The following is a 15,388-nucleotide window of genomic DNA, read 5'->3' as shown; positions in this document are numbered from 1 at the left end:
ACAAAGAGCTGTCTAAGGACACCAGGGACAAAACTGTAGACCTGCACAAGGCTGGGATGGACTACAGGACAACAGGCAAGCAGTTTGGTAGAACACAACAACTGTTATGATTATTTATTAGAAAGTGGAAGAAACACTAGATGACTGTCAATCTCCCTCGGTCTGGGATTCCATGCAAGATCTCACTTTGTGGGGTAAGGATGATACTGAGAAAGCTCAGAACTACACAGGAGGACCTGTTCAATGACCTGAAGAGAGCTGGGACCACAGTCACAAAGATTACATTAGTAACACATGATGCTGTCATGGTTTAAAATCCTGCAGGGCAGCAAGGTCCCCCTACTCAAGCCAGCACATGTCCAAGCCCGTTTGAAGTTCACCAGTGACCATCTGGATGATCCAGAGGAGGCATGGGAGAAGGTCATGTGGTCAGATGAGACCAGAATAGAGCTTTTTGGAATCAACTGAACTTACCATGTTTAGAGGATGAGAACAACCCCAAGAAAACCATCCCAGTCGTGAAGCATGGGGATGGAAACATCATACTCTGGGGGTGCTCTTCTGCAAAGGGGACAGGACGACGGCACAGTATTGAAGGGAGGATGGATGGGGTCATGTATTGCGAGATTTTGGCAAATAACCTCCTTCCCTCAATAAGAGTACTGAAGATGGGTCATGGCTGGGTCTTCCAGCATGACAGTGACCCCAAACACACAGCCAGGGCAACTAAGGAGGGGCTCCGTAAGAAGTATTTCAAGGTCCTAGAGTGGCCTGGCCAGTCTCCAGACCTGAACTCAATAGAAAATCTTTGGAGGGAGCTGAAACTCCAAACCTGAAAGATCTAGAGAAGATCTGTATGAAGGAGTGGACCAAAATCCCTGCTGCAGTATGTGAAAACCTGGTGAAAAACTACAGGAAACGTTTGACCTCTGTAATTGCAAACAAAGGCTACTGTACCAAATGTTAACATTGATTTTCACAGGTGTTCAAATACTTATTTGCAGCAGTAACATACAAATAAATTATTAAAACAATCATACATTGTGATTTCCGGATTTTTTTTAGATTATGTCTCTCACAGTGGACATGCACCTAAGATGAAAATTTCAGACCCCTCCATTATTTCTAAGTGGGAGAACTTGTAAAATCGCAGGGTGTTCAAATACTTATTTTCCTCACTATATATATATATATATATATATATGACTATATATATATAGTCATAGGTTCACTTCAACTGTGAGAGACAGAATCTAAAAAAAATTTTTCAGAAAATCACATTGTATGATTTTTAAATAATTAATTTGCATTGTATTGCAAGAAATAAGTATTTGACACCCTACCATCCAGCAAGAATTATTATTGCTCTCACAGACCTGTTAATTTTTCTTTAAGAAGCCCTCCTATTCTGCACTCTTTACCTGTATTAATGGCACATCTTTGAACTTGTTACCTGTATAAAAGACACCTGTCTACACACTCAATCACACTCCAACATATTCACCATGGCCAAGACCAAAGAGCTGTCTAAGGACACCAGGGACAAAATAGTAGACCTGTACAAGGCTGGGATGGACTACAGGACAACAGGCAAGTAGCTTGGTAGAAGACAACAATTGTTGGGGTAATTGTTAGAAAATGGAAGAAACACATGATGACTGTCAATCTTCCCCGGTTTTGGGCTCCATGCAAGATCTCACCTCATGGGTAAGGATGATTCTGAGAAAGCCCAGAACTACACAGGAGGACCTGGTCAATGACCTGAAGAGAGCTGGGACCACAGTCACAAAGATTACATTAGTAACACATGATGCTGTCATGGTTTAAAATCCTGCAGGGCAGCAAGGTCCCCCTGCTCAAGCCAGAACATGTCCAGGCTCGTTTGAAGTTCACCAGTGACCAGCTGGATGATCCAGAGGAGGCATGGGAGAAGGCCATGGGGTCAGATGAGACCAAAATAGTGCTTTTTGGTATCATCTCCACTCGCTGTGTTTGGAGGATGAGAACAACCCCAAGAACACCATCCCAACCTTGAAGCATGGGGGTGGAAACATCATACTCTGTGGGTGCTTTTCTGCAAAGGGGACAGGACGACTGCACCGTATTGAAGGGAGGATGGATGGGGTCATGTATCGTGAGATTTTGGCAAACAAACTCCTTCCCTCAGTAAGAGCTTTGAAGATGGGTTATGGCTGGGTCTTCCAGCATGACAATAACCCCAAACACACAGCCAGGGCAACTAAGGAGGGGCTCCGTAAGAAGCATTTCAAGGTCCTAGAGTGGCCAAGCCAGTCTCCAGACCTGAACTCAATAGAAAATCTTTGGAGGGAGCTGAAACTCCAAACCTGAAAGATCTGGAGAAGATCTGTATGGAGGAGTGGACTAAAATCCCTGCTGCAGTGTGCAAACTTGGTCAAGAACTACGGGAAACGTCTGACCTCTGTAACTGCAAACAAAGGTTTCTGTACCAAATATTGAGGTCTGTTTTTCTATTGTATCAAATACTTCATGTAATAAAATGCATATTCATTATTTAAAAATCATACAATGTGATTTTCAATTTTTTTTAGATTCTGTCTCTCACAGTTGAAGTGAACCTACAATAAAAATTACAATAAAATTTACTTTTTTAGTGAAATATTTCTCTCTGTAGATGACTGGGTGTATCTATCTGATGAAGATCAGAGGAAGGAATATGTGCTCAATGAATATGGAAGTCTGTATAGAGGAAGTTTTGGCCATATACGACCTAAATCCTGGGACTACGGACAGGTACTCACATTTCATTGCTTCTATTTTTGTACAAATCCCTGAAAAATCACAGTTTATGGCAACTGATGAAGGACTATAACATGACTGTAGCCTGAATATTAAAACCTTTCTGTTCTTCTTTTGCATGTTTGAAAATTATTTGTTGCACTTTGATTATTTGATCTTTGTTGTTCTCAGCATTGCAAAAGCAGTTGTCCACCCCCCTGAGTCTGGTCTGCTTGGGGTTTCTTCCTGAAGTTTTTCCTTACCAGTGTTTTCTACATGCTTGCTTGGGGGGGAGGGGGTGGTCCAGTTTGACCTGACCCGTGTAAAGTTGTGATTTGTGAGTTGTGATTTGGCATTATATAAATGAATTACATTGACCTGAATTAAATGTTAATAGCACCTAGGATACAAAAAAGTCTTTTCCAAAATATGACAAATGATGATATTTTCAGATACAGAACTTTAAAACTGTGCTGCATCCCCCCACCCGCAGTCCATAAATTATTCTCTCAACAATCTGCAGTCTTAATGTCCCAAGAAATTTGCAAAATTAGTTTATCCTACCTAGACTCAAAATAAAATCTTCTGTTTTACCATATTTTCCAGACAATTTATAGTCTAGAACAGAAGATTGTGCTTTTCTAGTTTGAGAGGTCCTGTGACTAATGCTCCACTATGATTTAAATGTGTCTCATTTTTTTTTTTTTTATGTAATTTAGGTGGAGCATGTTATCCATCTCCATCTGACTCTGTCCTCCATCTGGATTGGCCCCAAACACATTTAATCCATTGTCCAGTCCAAATGTGTTTGTATGTTATTATTATTTTTAGTACATGGCCTGGCCAAGTGGTTAGTGCTCTTGGTTTTAGTGCAGAAGGTTCTCGGTTTAAACCCCACCCCTGCCACATTTTTTCATGTAATGTGGAGTTGCGTCAGGAAGGACATCCGGTGTAAAACTTGTGTCAATTCAACATGCAGATCCACCTTGGCTCTGCTGTGTTGACCCTGAGTGAAAAGCAAGGGAGCAGCTGAAGGGACTTACTTTTACGTAATGGCCACTTAAATTATTATTATTTTTGTTTTTTTTTGTAATCATGAGGTACAAGTGTCATATAATTAAAACTTTGAAGTTCTGGGAACAATTGACTTTAAGTTTAGGAACTCAAAAATATTGTGGCAACTGATTACCTCAGTATTTTTGCGTTCTTCTAACTTGTTTGGGTGTACAGTGTATGCACCCTCACCACACAAGACTCCATTGCTGAAGCAAAAGCATGTTGAAAGTTGTTCGTTTAAAGTTTGCTGCAGAACATTTAGACAAACCTGTGAAATACTGGGGAGAATATAGTCTGGACAGCTGCTAGAATGGTCCAACCAATCAGCTGACTAGAATCCAACAGAACATTTATGGAAAGTACTAAAGATCAGAGTTCATAGAAGAGGTCCACAGAACCTTCACGATTTGAAGACCATTGGTGTGGAAGAATGAACCAAAATCACACCTGATCAAGCATGTGATTTGTTTCTCCATACAGGAGGCATCTTGAAGCTTCATTACCAACAAAGACTTTTGTACAAAGTATTAAATAAAGTTCAGTAAAGTCCAATATATTTTCCCCCTTTCATTCCATGTAATTACACATAACTTAATTTTTGTACTTATTTGTTTTGGTTTCTTTGTATATGCAGATTACTTTGGTTGTTAACAAATGGCACCTTATATATATATATATATATATATATATATATACAGCCAGGAAAATAAGTATTTGAACACCCTGTGGTTTTGCAAATTCTCCCACTTAGAAATCATGGAGGGGTCTGAAATTTTCATCTTAGGTGCATGTCCACTATGAGAGACATAATCTAAAAAAAAAAAATTCAGAAATCACAATGTATGATATTTTAATAATTTATTTGTATGTTACTGCTGCAAATAAGTATTTGAACCCCAACCATCCAGCAAGAATTCTTGCTCACACAGATCTGTTAATTTTTCTTTAAGAAGCCCTCTTATTCTGCACTCTTTTCCTGTATTAACTGCACCTGTTTGAACTTGTTACCTGTATAAAAGACACCTGTTCACACACTCAATCAATCACACTCCAACCTCAACAAATGCAAACCCATCTGCTGCCTAACAACAACATACAAATGGCTGACAGGAATCATAACTGATGCCATTTATGAACATCTTGACAATGGTGGCTACCTGGAAAATGAACAGAAAGGATGTTCCAAAATAAGATTAGGAGCTAAAGACCAGTTACTGACAGACAAAGCTATCCTGGAGGACTGCAAAACAAGGCAGAGGAACCTCAGCATGGCTTGGATTGATTACAAAAAGACATTTGACAGTGTACCACACTCCTGGATCTTGAGGTGCTTAGAACTCTACAACATCAATGAGAAAATAAGAACTTTCCTGAGAGCACAAATGAACAAGTGGAACACCACCATCACCCTCAATCACACAGAGGGACAAATAACAATCCCAGACGTACGAGTTCAGAGAGGGATACTTCAAGGAGACAGCCTTTCACCTCTCTTATTCTGCTTAATCATGGACCCGCTCAGCAAGATCCTGAAGGAGCAAGACATCGGATATGACTTAAGTAAAGACAAAGGAAAGGAAAACCAAAAACTTGTGAACCATCTGTTGTTCATGGACGATTTGAAAATCTATGCCAACACAAAAAACGGACTCACTCAACTCGTGGAAACTGCCCATAAGTTCTCAAAAGACACTGGCATGGAATTTGGACTGGATAAATGCTCAAAATGCACAATGACAAAAGGAAAAAAGACAAAAACCGAAAACATACAATTGGATGAAGGGAGCTACATTGAAGACCTGGCTGCAGACTCCACATACAAATACTTGGGAATTGAACAAAGTAATTCAATTGAACACAAGAAAATGAGAACAAAAACAACAAAAGAATACCTAAACCGCTTAAAAAAGATCTGCAAAACACAGCTGACACCAAAAAATAAAATCACAGCCATAAACCAGTTTGCAATACCAGTGGTGACCTATGGGTTTGGCATAGTGAACTGGCCACAATGTGAGCTTAATAAATTGGACACAAAAACCAGAAAAATGCTCACCCTCCACAAAATCACATACAGAAATCAGTGCATGGACAGAATATACCTACCTCGCAGAGAAGGAGGTATGGGTCTTACTGAAATCAACCAGGCCTACAGAGCATTGATAATAAGTATTGGACAGTACTTAAAGAGCTCTGAAGAAGAAATCATAAAAACGGTCACACAACATCACAAAGCCATAACTGAACGGACCTCAATCACTAAACTGGCAAAAAACTTTGGCGGAGAACTTCTACAAGAGAGAAAAAGCAACAGTCTCATGCCTGCAACAAAACTTGGAAGACAGACCAGAGAACAATACTGCAAAAGAGAAGGAAAACATCGAGTGGAAAGATGGAAACAACACAAAAGAGCCGGACGTTTCCAAGAAGAACTCGAAAAGGAATACATCGACAAAGCTGGATCAATGCAGTGGCTAAAAAATGGAAAACTTGGTTTTGATGGAGAAAGAATTCTGATTGGAGCACAAGATCAGGGACTTCTAACTAATGGCTTCAAAAAAATGGCAGGGATCTCACAAAATGATAAATGCCAATTCTGTCATACAGCTGTTGAGCCTCATGGCAGATGGGCATTATACATCCAGACATAACAAGATATGTCAATATCTCCACTGGAAGATCTGCAAGGAACTGGAGATGGAAGTCAAAGAACATGTCTGGGAGCACGAGCCAACACCAGTCTCATCCAACGGAAAAATAACGATCTTCTACGACAAAGAGATCCCAGCAGGAAGACACATTGAAGGAGGTGCAATCAAACCTGATATTGTCATCTGGAACAAGCAAGAGAAAACAGCCAAAATCATTGATGTGACAGTCCCCAATGATTACGGGCTGAATCGAGCTGAAAGGGGAAAGATCTCGAAATACCAAGACCTGAAAAATGACCTAAGAACAACATGGTCATTGAAAGACATCGATATCATTCCAGTTGTGGTGGGAGCAACAGGCCTGATGAAGAAGAACCTGAAGAAATACCTTGAGTCAATCCCCGGTCACCCAAGTGCACATGAGGTGCAGTTGTCTGCGATTAAGGGAACGATCACCATCTTGAAGAGAGCCCTCGGATACAATGCCAGATCTGGTTAAGATAACTATAGAACCTAGGGTGCAACTTTAGACCCCAGGTTTGGGGCCCATTGCATTCTACTAAAAAGACATCAAAGATAAATGAAAAACCAAAAGACAACCTGTCCACCATAGCCAAGACCAAAGAGCTGTCTAAGGACACCAGGGACAAAACTGTAGACCTGCACAAGGCTGGGATGGACTACAGGACAATAGGCAAGCAGCTTGGTAGAAGACAACAACTGTTATGATTATTTATTAGAAAGTGGAAGAAACACTAGATGACTGTCAATCTCCCTCGGTCTGGGATTCCATGCAAGATCTCACTTTGTGGGGTAAGGATGATACTGAGAAAGCTCAGAACTACACAGGAGGACCTGGTCAATGACCTGAAGAGAGCTGGGACCACAGTCACAAAGATTACATTAGTAACACATGATGCTGTCATGGTTTAAAATCCTGCAGGGCAACAAGGTCCCCCTGCTCAAGCCAGCACATGTCCAGGCCCGTTTGAAGTTCCGCTATGGGAGAAGGTCATGTGGTCAGATGAGACCAGAATAGAGCTTTTTGGAATCAACTCCACTTACCATGTTTAGAGGATGAGAACAACCCCAAGAAAACCATCCCAACCGTGAAACATGGGGGTGGAAACATCATACTCTGGGGGTGCTCTTCTGCAAAGGGAACAGGACGACTGCACTATATTGAAGGGAGGATGGATGGGGTCATGTATTGTGAGATTTTGGCAAACAACCTCCTTCCCTCAGTAAGAGCATTGAAGATGGGTCATGGCTGGGTCTTCTAACATGACAATAACCCCAAACACACAGCCAGGGCAGCTAAGGAGGGGATCCGTAAGAAGCATTTCAAGGTCCTGGAGTGGCCTGGCCAGTCTCCAGACCTGAACTCAATAGAAAATCTTTGGAGGGAGCTGAAACTCCAAACCTGAAAGATCTAGAGAAGATCTATATGCAGGAGTGGACCAAAATCCCTGCTCCAGTGTGTGAAAACTTGGTCAAGAACTACAGGAAACATCTGACCTCTGTAACTGCAAACAAAGGCTACTGTACCAAATATTAACGTTGATTTTCACAGTTGTTCAAATACTTATTTGCAGCACTAACATATAAATAAATTATTTTAAAAAATCATACATTGTGATTTTCGGATTTTTTTTTTTTTTTTTTTTTTTTAAGATTACGTCTCTCACAGTGGACATGCACCTAAGATGAAAATTTCAGATCCCTCCATGATTTCTAAGTGGAAACTTGCAAAATTGCAGGGTGTTCAAATACTTATTTTCCTCATTGTATATATACATATATACATATGTAGCATGGCCCAAGCAGAGGCCATGCTACACACACAAATTACAGAACAATTCACAAAACGAATATACAAGAAATGCTGTTGGTGCACAGGACAGGAGGGTTACAGAAAAAATACCTGTCTTTTATGATAGTTGAGGTGTCAACAAACATCGGTGAGCTTTAGAGGGAGAAAAACCTTTCTTGCCATTGTATATGTATGAATACATACAATGAAATGACTTCAAACTAACCAGACGTTTGCTGACGTCTGGCGTTGGTTCATAAATCGAGTTTGTGTGTCCAGAGTTTGTATTTTACATCAACACGTTGGCTTCTTCTTTTCTCTTTTTCTGTCTTTTTCAGTTTGAGCCCCTCATGATGGATATTTGTACGAGGCTGTTGGACGTTAACCCCAAACACGAGAAGGACCCCGCTGATGATGTTGCGGCTCGCTGTAACCCCATCTACGTCAGCCGTGTGATCAGCCGCATGGTAAGACCTGCTCTCTGTGTGCGCCACGCCCAAATATCACAGAATAACAAATAATATGGGTTCTGTATGCAGTTAAGCTCAGTTTTTTGGACGGCCAGGCCAGGACAGGATGTAAAAACTGGGAAAACAGGACATTTGGTCCCTAAATTTAAGTCCCGGAGGCTCGTTGATGCTGGTGGTTATTTTCGGATTCCATAGCATCAAGCAGATGAGAGTCCGTGACTCCCCTTGGACAGGATGCCAGTCAAACTCAAGTTACTTCCCCATCCAAGGCCAGTACCCATTTACAGCTGGGTGGACAGAGACAATGTAGATTAAGTGTCTTGTCCAAGGACACATCTATCTATCTATCTATCTATCTATCTATCTATCTATCTATCTATCTATCTATCTATCTATCTATCTATCTATCTATCTATCTATCTATCTATCTATCTATCTATCTATCTATCTATCTATCTATCTATCTATCTATCTATCTATCTATCTATCTATCTATCTATCTATCTATCTATCTATCTATCTATCTATCTATCTATCTATCTATCTATCTATCTATCTATCTATCTATCTATCTCTTAATAATTAATAATTATTACAATGTAAAATAAATCCGTTCTTTATTTTTGCATGTTAATAATTACAATGCAAATATATGTTTAAATATCCTCAAAATGTAGTTTAAACAGACACATCACCTCTTTTTATAGACCCTTAATTTGCAGTATTTTACTGAATTTGTGAAAATTCTTATCTGTAAAGTCTAAAACAACAGTAAAATTCAAATTAACAGAAAAAAAATTATATTTTAATTGTCATGTAATTTTAAATGTATTGTACTGTTTTTCCCACAACCTGATCTCAGATAAGCAGTTGCAGGTGAGTGAGTGTACTCTTTTTGTTATTACGATTTTTCCATGTTTAACGTGTAGGTGACACCAAAAAAATGTGCACAAATAATCACTAAAAATGATGAAATGTTGATATTTTAAAAAATTCTGAACAATAAAAGTCAATGATAAGTGCACAGGTGAAGGATAAACAACAGCTGTCTGAAGCCTGCGCTCTATTTCAGCCCACAGCTGCGGCCATATTGTTGCTATTATATCACCAGAATGGGACCTTCTGATTCAAACCAATTGTAAACACAGCGGAGGTCGAAATGTTTTCACACAATTTTTTTATAGTGTTGAGCTTTTTTTAAAGTCCAGTCTGAAGATGTTTCTGAATAAGCTGTGGAAGACACAGCCTTATGGTTTTGAGCCTTAATTAGACCACAGTGAGGGAGAAGAAACCTTGAAGGAAAACCTTCAGTCTGACAATTATGATATTGGCAGAGTTCAGAACACAGAATGGTGATTATAAAATAAAAAAAAAATCAATAATTTAGGCAATTTTGGCATGTGGGTGGAGGTGATAAACTGTTTTTTGCCAGCTCTTTGGTCATAATCAACTGATTAAAAAAATGTTTGTTTTTCTGTCTGTAACATCAGAATAAAAGTGATGAAGAAGTGTTGAATTTTTATTTGTTTTTTTTTCTTAGAAACAGTTACATACATTCAAATCTGAAAAATGACACGAGGGACTGTAAAATATCAGCTATTTTTAAAATAAATATTGTTTGCTTCTTGAATACAGTTAATTTTCTGTACGTTAGTAGTGTAACACATTATTAAATATTAAAACCATTCACACAAAGAGTAAATAATATCGTCTTACATGTCCATTTCAGTGAGATCATCTTCAGTCTGATGAAAACCTATCCACCTTTACAAAATGACATCTGAAAATAATTTAATTCCTTATGACCTGGTTGAAGAAAAGTCCATTTGTCACACAGCAGTTTGGTGCCAGGTTACAGCATCGGCTGTATTGGTTAATTGCGGTTGATGGATCGAGCCTCTGATGTTAATGGCGCCTCCTCTTCTTCCACCGCAGGCCGCTTTGCGCTACAAGTTGAAAGACTCACAGTTGAAAGACATCCCATGATCCACAAAACAATTAAATAAAATGATGTGAAAATACTCAGTTTTGCCTGTGTCTAGTGGAAAAGCCACGGACAATTGTGTGCTCGTCAGTATAAGTGTTCCACCTGCCAATCAAAAGGATTTTGACAATGAGTATTAACCATTCTGACACTGAAAACACGTTGCAGCTCTGACTCAAACCACTCAGTGGAAACGGGGCTGTCGGTAGCCTGTAAAGATCCATAAATTAATCCATAAATTGATGGGACGATTAAGATAATGGTTCTCCCGCTGATGCCACTTCCTCCTTCTTCTCCAGTGTCAGGACTCGCCTGGGAGTTCCTGGTTTTTAGTGGCGCACAGCTCCAAATCTGAATATTTATCTCTTCAGTAACTGCGCACCAGGAAAAGATAAATTTCAAACTGTTGTTTAATTTTAGTGTTAAATACTTAAAAAAAAAATACATATTGTGTCACCTACACTTTAAACTACAGTCATTTGTAAATTCTACAATGGTATATGATTGTTTTAACATATTTGTATTGTTAAATTAACAGACCAGTTTCGTTCCACATTTTACAAATTACTGCTGTCAATTAAACCAGAGTCCATTGTTTTTCTTTGTACCGTTTTTTATGTCTTGATTTTACAGGATTTCCTCATTAATTTCACGGACTCTTTTTTTTTTAAGTGTAGGATTTTGGTTGTCTTTCCCCCTGGACTGTCTAATCTGTCCACCTTCTCTGCCAGATTAACTCTGTGGGTGACAGAGGTGTCCTGGAGGGTTGTTGGGGAGGTCCCTATTGGCCGTTCACCAGTCCATCCCACTGGAATGGCAGCTACTCAATTTTGAAGAACTGGTTTGAAAAAGACTGCCAACCAGTCAAGTATGGACAGTGCTGGGTGTTTGCCGCAGTCATGTGTTCAGGTACCATGTTACTGCTTGTTGCACTGTGCACAATTTCTCCAATCACAGCCACAGAAGCCTATAACTTCTTCTGTGTTGTCTGGGTGTCTTGGTGGCTTTCATCACTCTTCTCCTTCTTGCACAGTCCACAACTCCACACAGATTTACCATAAAGTATCATACTGTTTGTATTTATACAGTAAATTGAAAATGTTCATGTATCCATCCTCTATTTGAAGAAAACTGGCTGTAAAAGTGATGATTTACTGTAATATCATCAAAGGGTGCCAATAATTTTGTCCAGCGTTTTATGTCAGGATTTTTTGTTGCTCTTTCTGAAAGCATTTTGTTTTGTTCTTGTTGCCAAATAATTTTGGGCATTTAAAAATATTTTAATTAAACGAAATAGTTTTGTTTGCATTTATTTCTAACTATATATTAAAATGTGTCCATAAAATATAGGTGGACCAACAGTTTTGTCCATGTGTGTAAGTATTAACATCACTTTATTATGTCTTTGGCAGATTTTAAATCAATATATTATGTCTCTTTTTCATAAACAACGTAGTGAATTTAAATAATTTGCAGTTATTATCTTTGGGATTAATTGTGCCTCACACAGGCACCATAAGATGTAGCAAGTTTAATATTTTATTAATTATTAAGATCAAAATTAGAATGGGCCTTATCAGTGGGGCACCAAAAATAATTAACAATTTCAAGATTCAATAATTATTTGGATCAAATGGGCGAACCAAAATTACAATGAATATGAATATTAAGATTTATTCATGTTTAATATTGAAATGTCCTTCTTATAGAGACCAAGGTAAGTCACGCCTCATTAGTAAAGACAATATTTAATTGGAATGATATTTAATTATCTCAAAGTTATTGGGTGCACCACCTGTGTTTTTAAGACCACACAAACTTTAATTTAAACATTAATCAGTCTGTAATCTAAAACTTGTCATTTCTAACTGCTATGATACAACTGACCAACACTGCTTCATCCTGAACACAATAAAACCACTGCCAATATTTCCATATTTATTTACAAGAGATGAACAGGTTACTGGCATTTTGAGGGTATGAACAATGATTAAATAGTTTTGTTATGGACACCTTTTGTTAATCATGAGATGTTGAAAGATAAAGCAATGAAAGAACAAAGTTTCAGGAATTGAGTGAATAAATCTGATTGGAATTTAGGGATGAATTTTGAGGCTAATTATTGTTATTATTAAAATTACCAAACGAATATGTGAAGCCACCTTGTACCATTAACAAAGCCCTGCCCTTGATGGGTCATTTAGCTGGTCCTTTAAAGATGATGAATGATCTGATCTGCTTCGGTCTGCTGACAGGCCGGTTTCAGCCTGCTTGCCTGGCTCTGGGGTTAAATTGCTGGTTTTCCCCGGTGATACCAGATGTGGTTTAGGCTTGGCTTGCTGGCAGAACAGACCAGTGGTTCTGCAGGTCTGTCAATTGGTTCCAGCTGACCCAAGGATGAAGGTTTAGGTGTTCGTTAACAGTGGTACTCTGATGTCCTCTAAAAACTTGTGAAAGACCGGATTAAAAGTCTTTGTAAACTTAGAAAAACTTATAGGCTTGAAAGCGATGTTTTAAGTTTCAGGATAAAGGAAAAATGCTTTTCTGTAAAATTTGCTCTTATTCTGAAAAACTCCGCTAGGAGGTTGTCTATGAAAGTGAAAAACTTGACTTAAACCTTAAAGGTTTTCAAAACTGATGCCTTGCCGTCAAAAGTTACAAAGTAATGTAACCAAAAGACTATACAAAGAAGCCACATGGTAGCTTTTAGCTAACTTAAGGCTAGGCTGCATGGAGCCTGTACAGAAAAACAAAAGAAAATAAGAGTCAAGTAAGCAAAGTAGTAAGGGGGCAAGAGCCCAAGGTAAGAGAGAGTAAGAGAATAAGAGCATAAGAGAGAGAACAGCCAAGTTCTGGAACTTTTAAAGTGGGCTCTACATCACTAAGCTCTGCCCCTTTGGTGTGTGGTTTCTTTCAAGGAAAATCAGAAAAACTTCACATTTGAAATACATTCTGTTCTTAGGCTAGTTTCTACTAATATAAGAGTACTAAAGTTCCATAAATACATCCTAAAAACAAACTATTGATTAAAAGAAAAAAATTCACCAAGGCAAAGCATTAATAATTCAAGAATTACATTTAACCAGTGTTGCCACAGTTACTTTGAAAAAGTAATCCAATTACTGATTACTGATTACTCCTTGAAAAAGTAACTTAGTTACTTTCCTGATTACTCAATTGTAAAAGTAACTAAGTTAGATTACTAGTTACTTTTTTAGTTACTTTTCCCAGCTGCCGACAACAACCCTCTGCCACCTCAACATGACAATGATACCTGTTTTGCCAAAACTCACTTTATAGTCACCCTTTCTTGACTTCAATGAAAATAAATACTTGTTTTATAAAAAAGTAAAATAAAGACCTCTTTCTTGACCTCATATTTAACTGTTGACAGCACTGTAACAGTAAAACTTGCAGTTTTGAACCTACATTGTTTATAAAGGTAACTATTAAATTCTAACATTTTTCTAACATTTAAATTCTCTCTAAACATTTTACTTGTCGAAATTATTATTATTTTAAGCAATATTAGTAGTTGTAATAAAAAACGGCTTCAAAACTGGACCTTTAATCTAGGGGTGTTGGGGGGGAGGGGGGGCACATCCTTGCCCCTCGCCCCCATTCCATCTGGATTCGCCCCTGCTTTGGCGTTTGAGCACAAAGAATGGATAACATTTATTTATGCAGGAAAACAGGACCAGATTTACAGGTAAGAAAGTTTCATTGCGTTTTCACATCATGTGGTCCTCAGAAAGACAGTTTAGGTGCATTTGAGTGGAAAATAGTGTTAGTTGTTGACACGTCGCGGAGGATCAGCTGTTTTTAACGAGACGATACGGAGCAGCTCAGCTCAGAATTCTAAATAAAGGAGGGAAGAAAGTATAAAAATGTCTTTGTAAAGCTCAGTGCAGGTGTGCTGATCACCGCGCTTTAAGAGGTGAGGACGAGCTGCTACAGAAAACCGTGGATGAAAAGCTCACAGCTCTGCTTAAAGTGGGCAGTGTTCAGTTGAACTCCAACCTCCTGCCCACGGACCAAGTTTAATGCTGCTATCGACCCACAATGTAAAAATAATAGTAACGCACAGTGACTTGGAGAAGTAACTTTAATCTGATTACTGATTTGGAAAGATTAACGCGTTAGATTACTCGTTACTAAAAAAAAGTGGTCAGATTAGAGTAACGCGTTACGCGTTACCGGCATCACTGCATTTAACATACACCAAGTTATAAAAGAGACTTCTCCAGAAAGAAAGTGTCAACAGGTTAGATTGACAAGAAAAAACATAACTTTTCTATTTGGATAAAATATGTTTGTAGTGGTTTTTCTGTCTGCTTGAACTCCACCCGGTAGGTTTATGTGGCGAACGAACTCAACTGACAGGAGACGGACTTCAAAAACAGATGTTGTATTAATAGATGCCTACACTGAGAACAGAGTCACTAAGACAGCGCTGGGGCCTTCCAGAACCAAACGACTCATGCACTGTTGCAACAGAGAGCATTATGGCTGAGCTGTTCTTATTCCTGCAATCGACCTGCCCCCAGGTGGCGGTCTTCCCCTGCCGTCGTGTATCAGTGGAGCTATGTGACTGGCTGCAAATACTGGTGCGTTGACGTGGTAAGCGGGTGACGTGAATGCATTGATTGTTCAAGCG

The 15,388-nt window shown here is 38.9% G+C and overlaps 1 protein-coding gene across 1 annotated transcript in view; it reads left to right on the top strand.

Annotated features, from left to right (window-relative positions):
• Positions 1 to 15,388, top strand: part of LOC117506477 (protein-glutamine gamma-glutamyltransferase 2-like) — an 83,687-nt gene that overhangs the window by 10,871 nt on the left and 57,428 nt on the right. The window contains exons 4-6 of the mRNA XM_034165972.1: positions 2,654 to 2,772; positions 8,616 to 8,744; positions 11,463 to 11,640. Coding sequence (XP_034021863.1) covers positions 2,654 to 2,772; positions 8,616 to 8,744; positions 11,463 to 11,640 — 426 coding nt within the window. The remainder of the gene's footprint in view (positions 1 to 2,653; positions 2,773 to 8,615; positions 8,745 to 11,462; positions 11,641 to 15,388) is intronic.

Source organism: Thalassophryne amazonica, chromosome 3 (assembly GCF_902500255.1).
Source record: "Thalassophryne amazonica chromosome 3, fThaAma1.1, whole genome shotgun sequence".
NCBI classification, from domain to species: domain Eukaryota; kingdom Metazoa; phylum Chordata; class Actinopteri; order Batrachoidiformes; family Batrachoididae; genus Thalassophryne; species Thalassophryne amazonica.
Note: the sequence above shows the minus strand (reverse complement) of the source record. Positions and strands in the feature narration are given on the sequence as shown.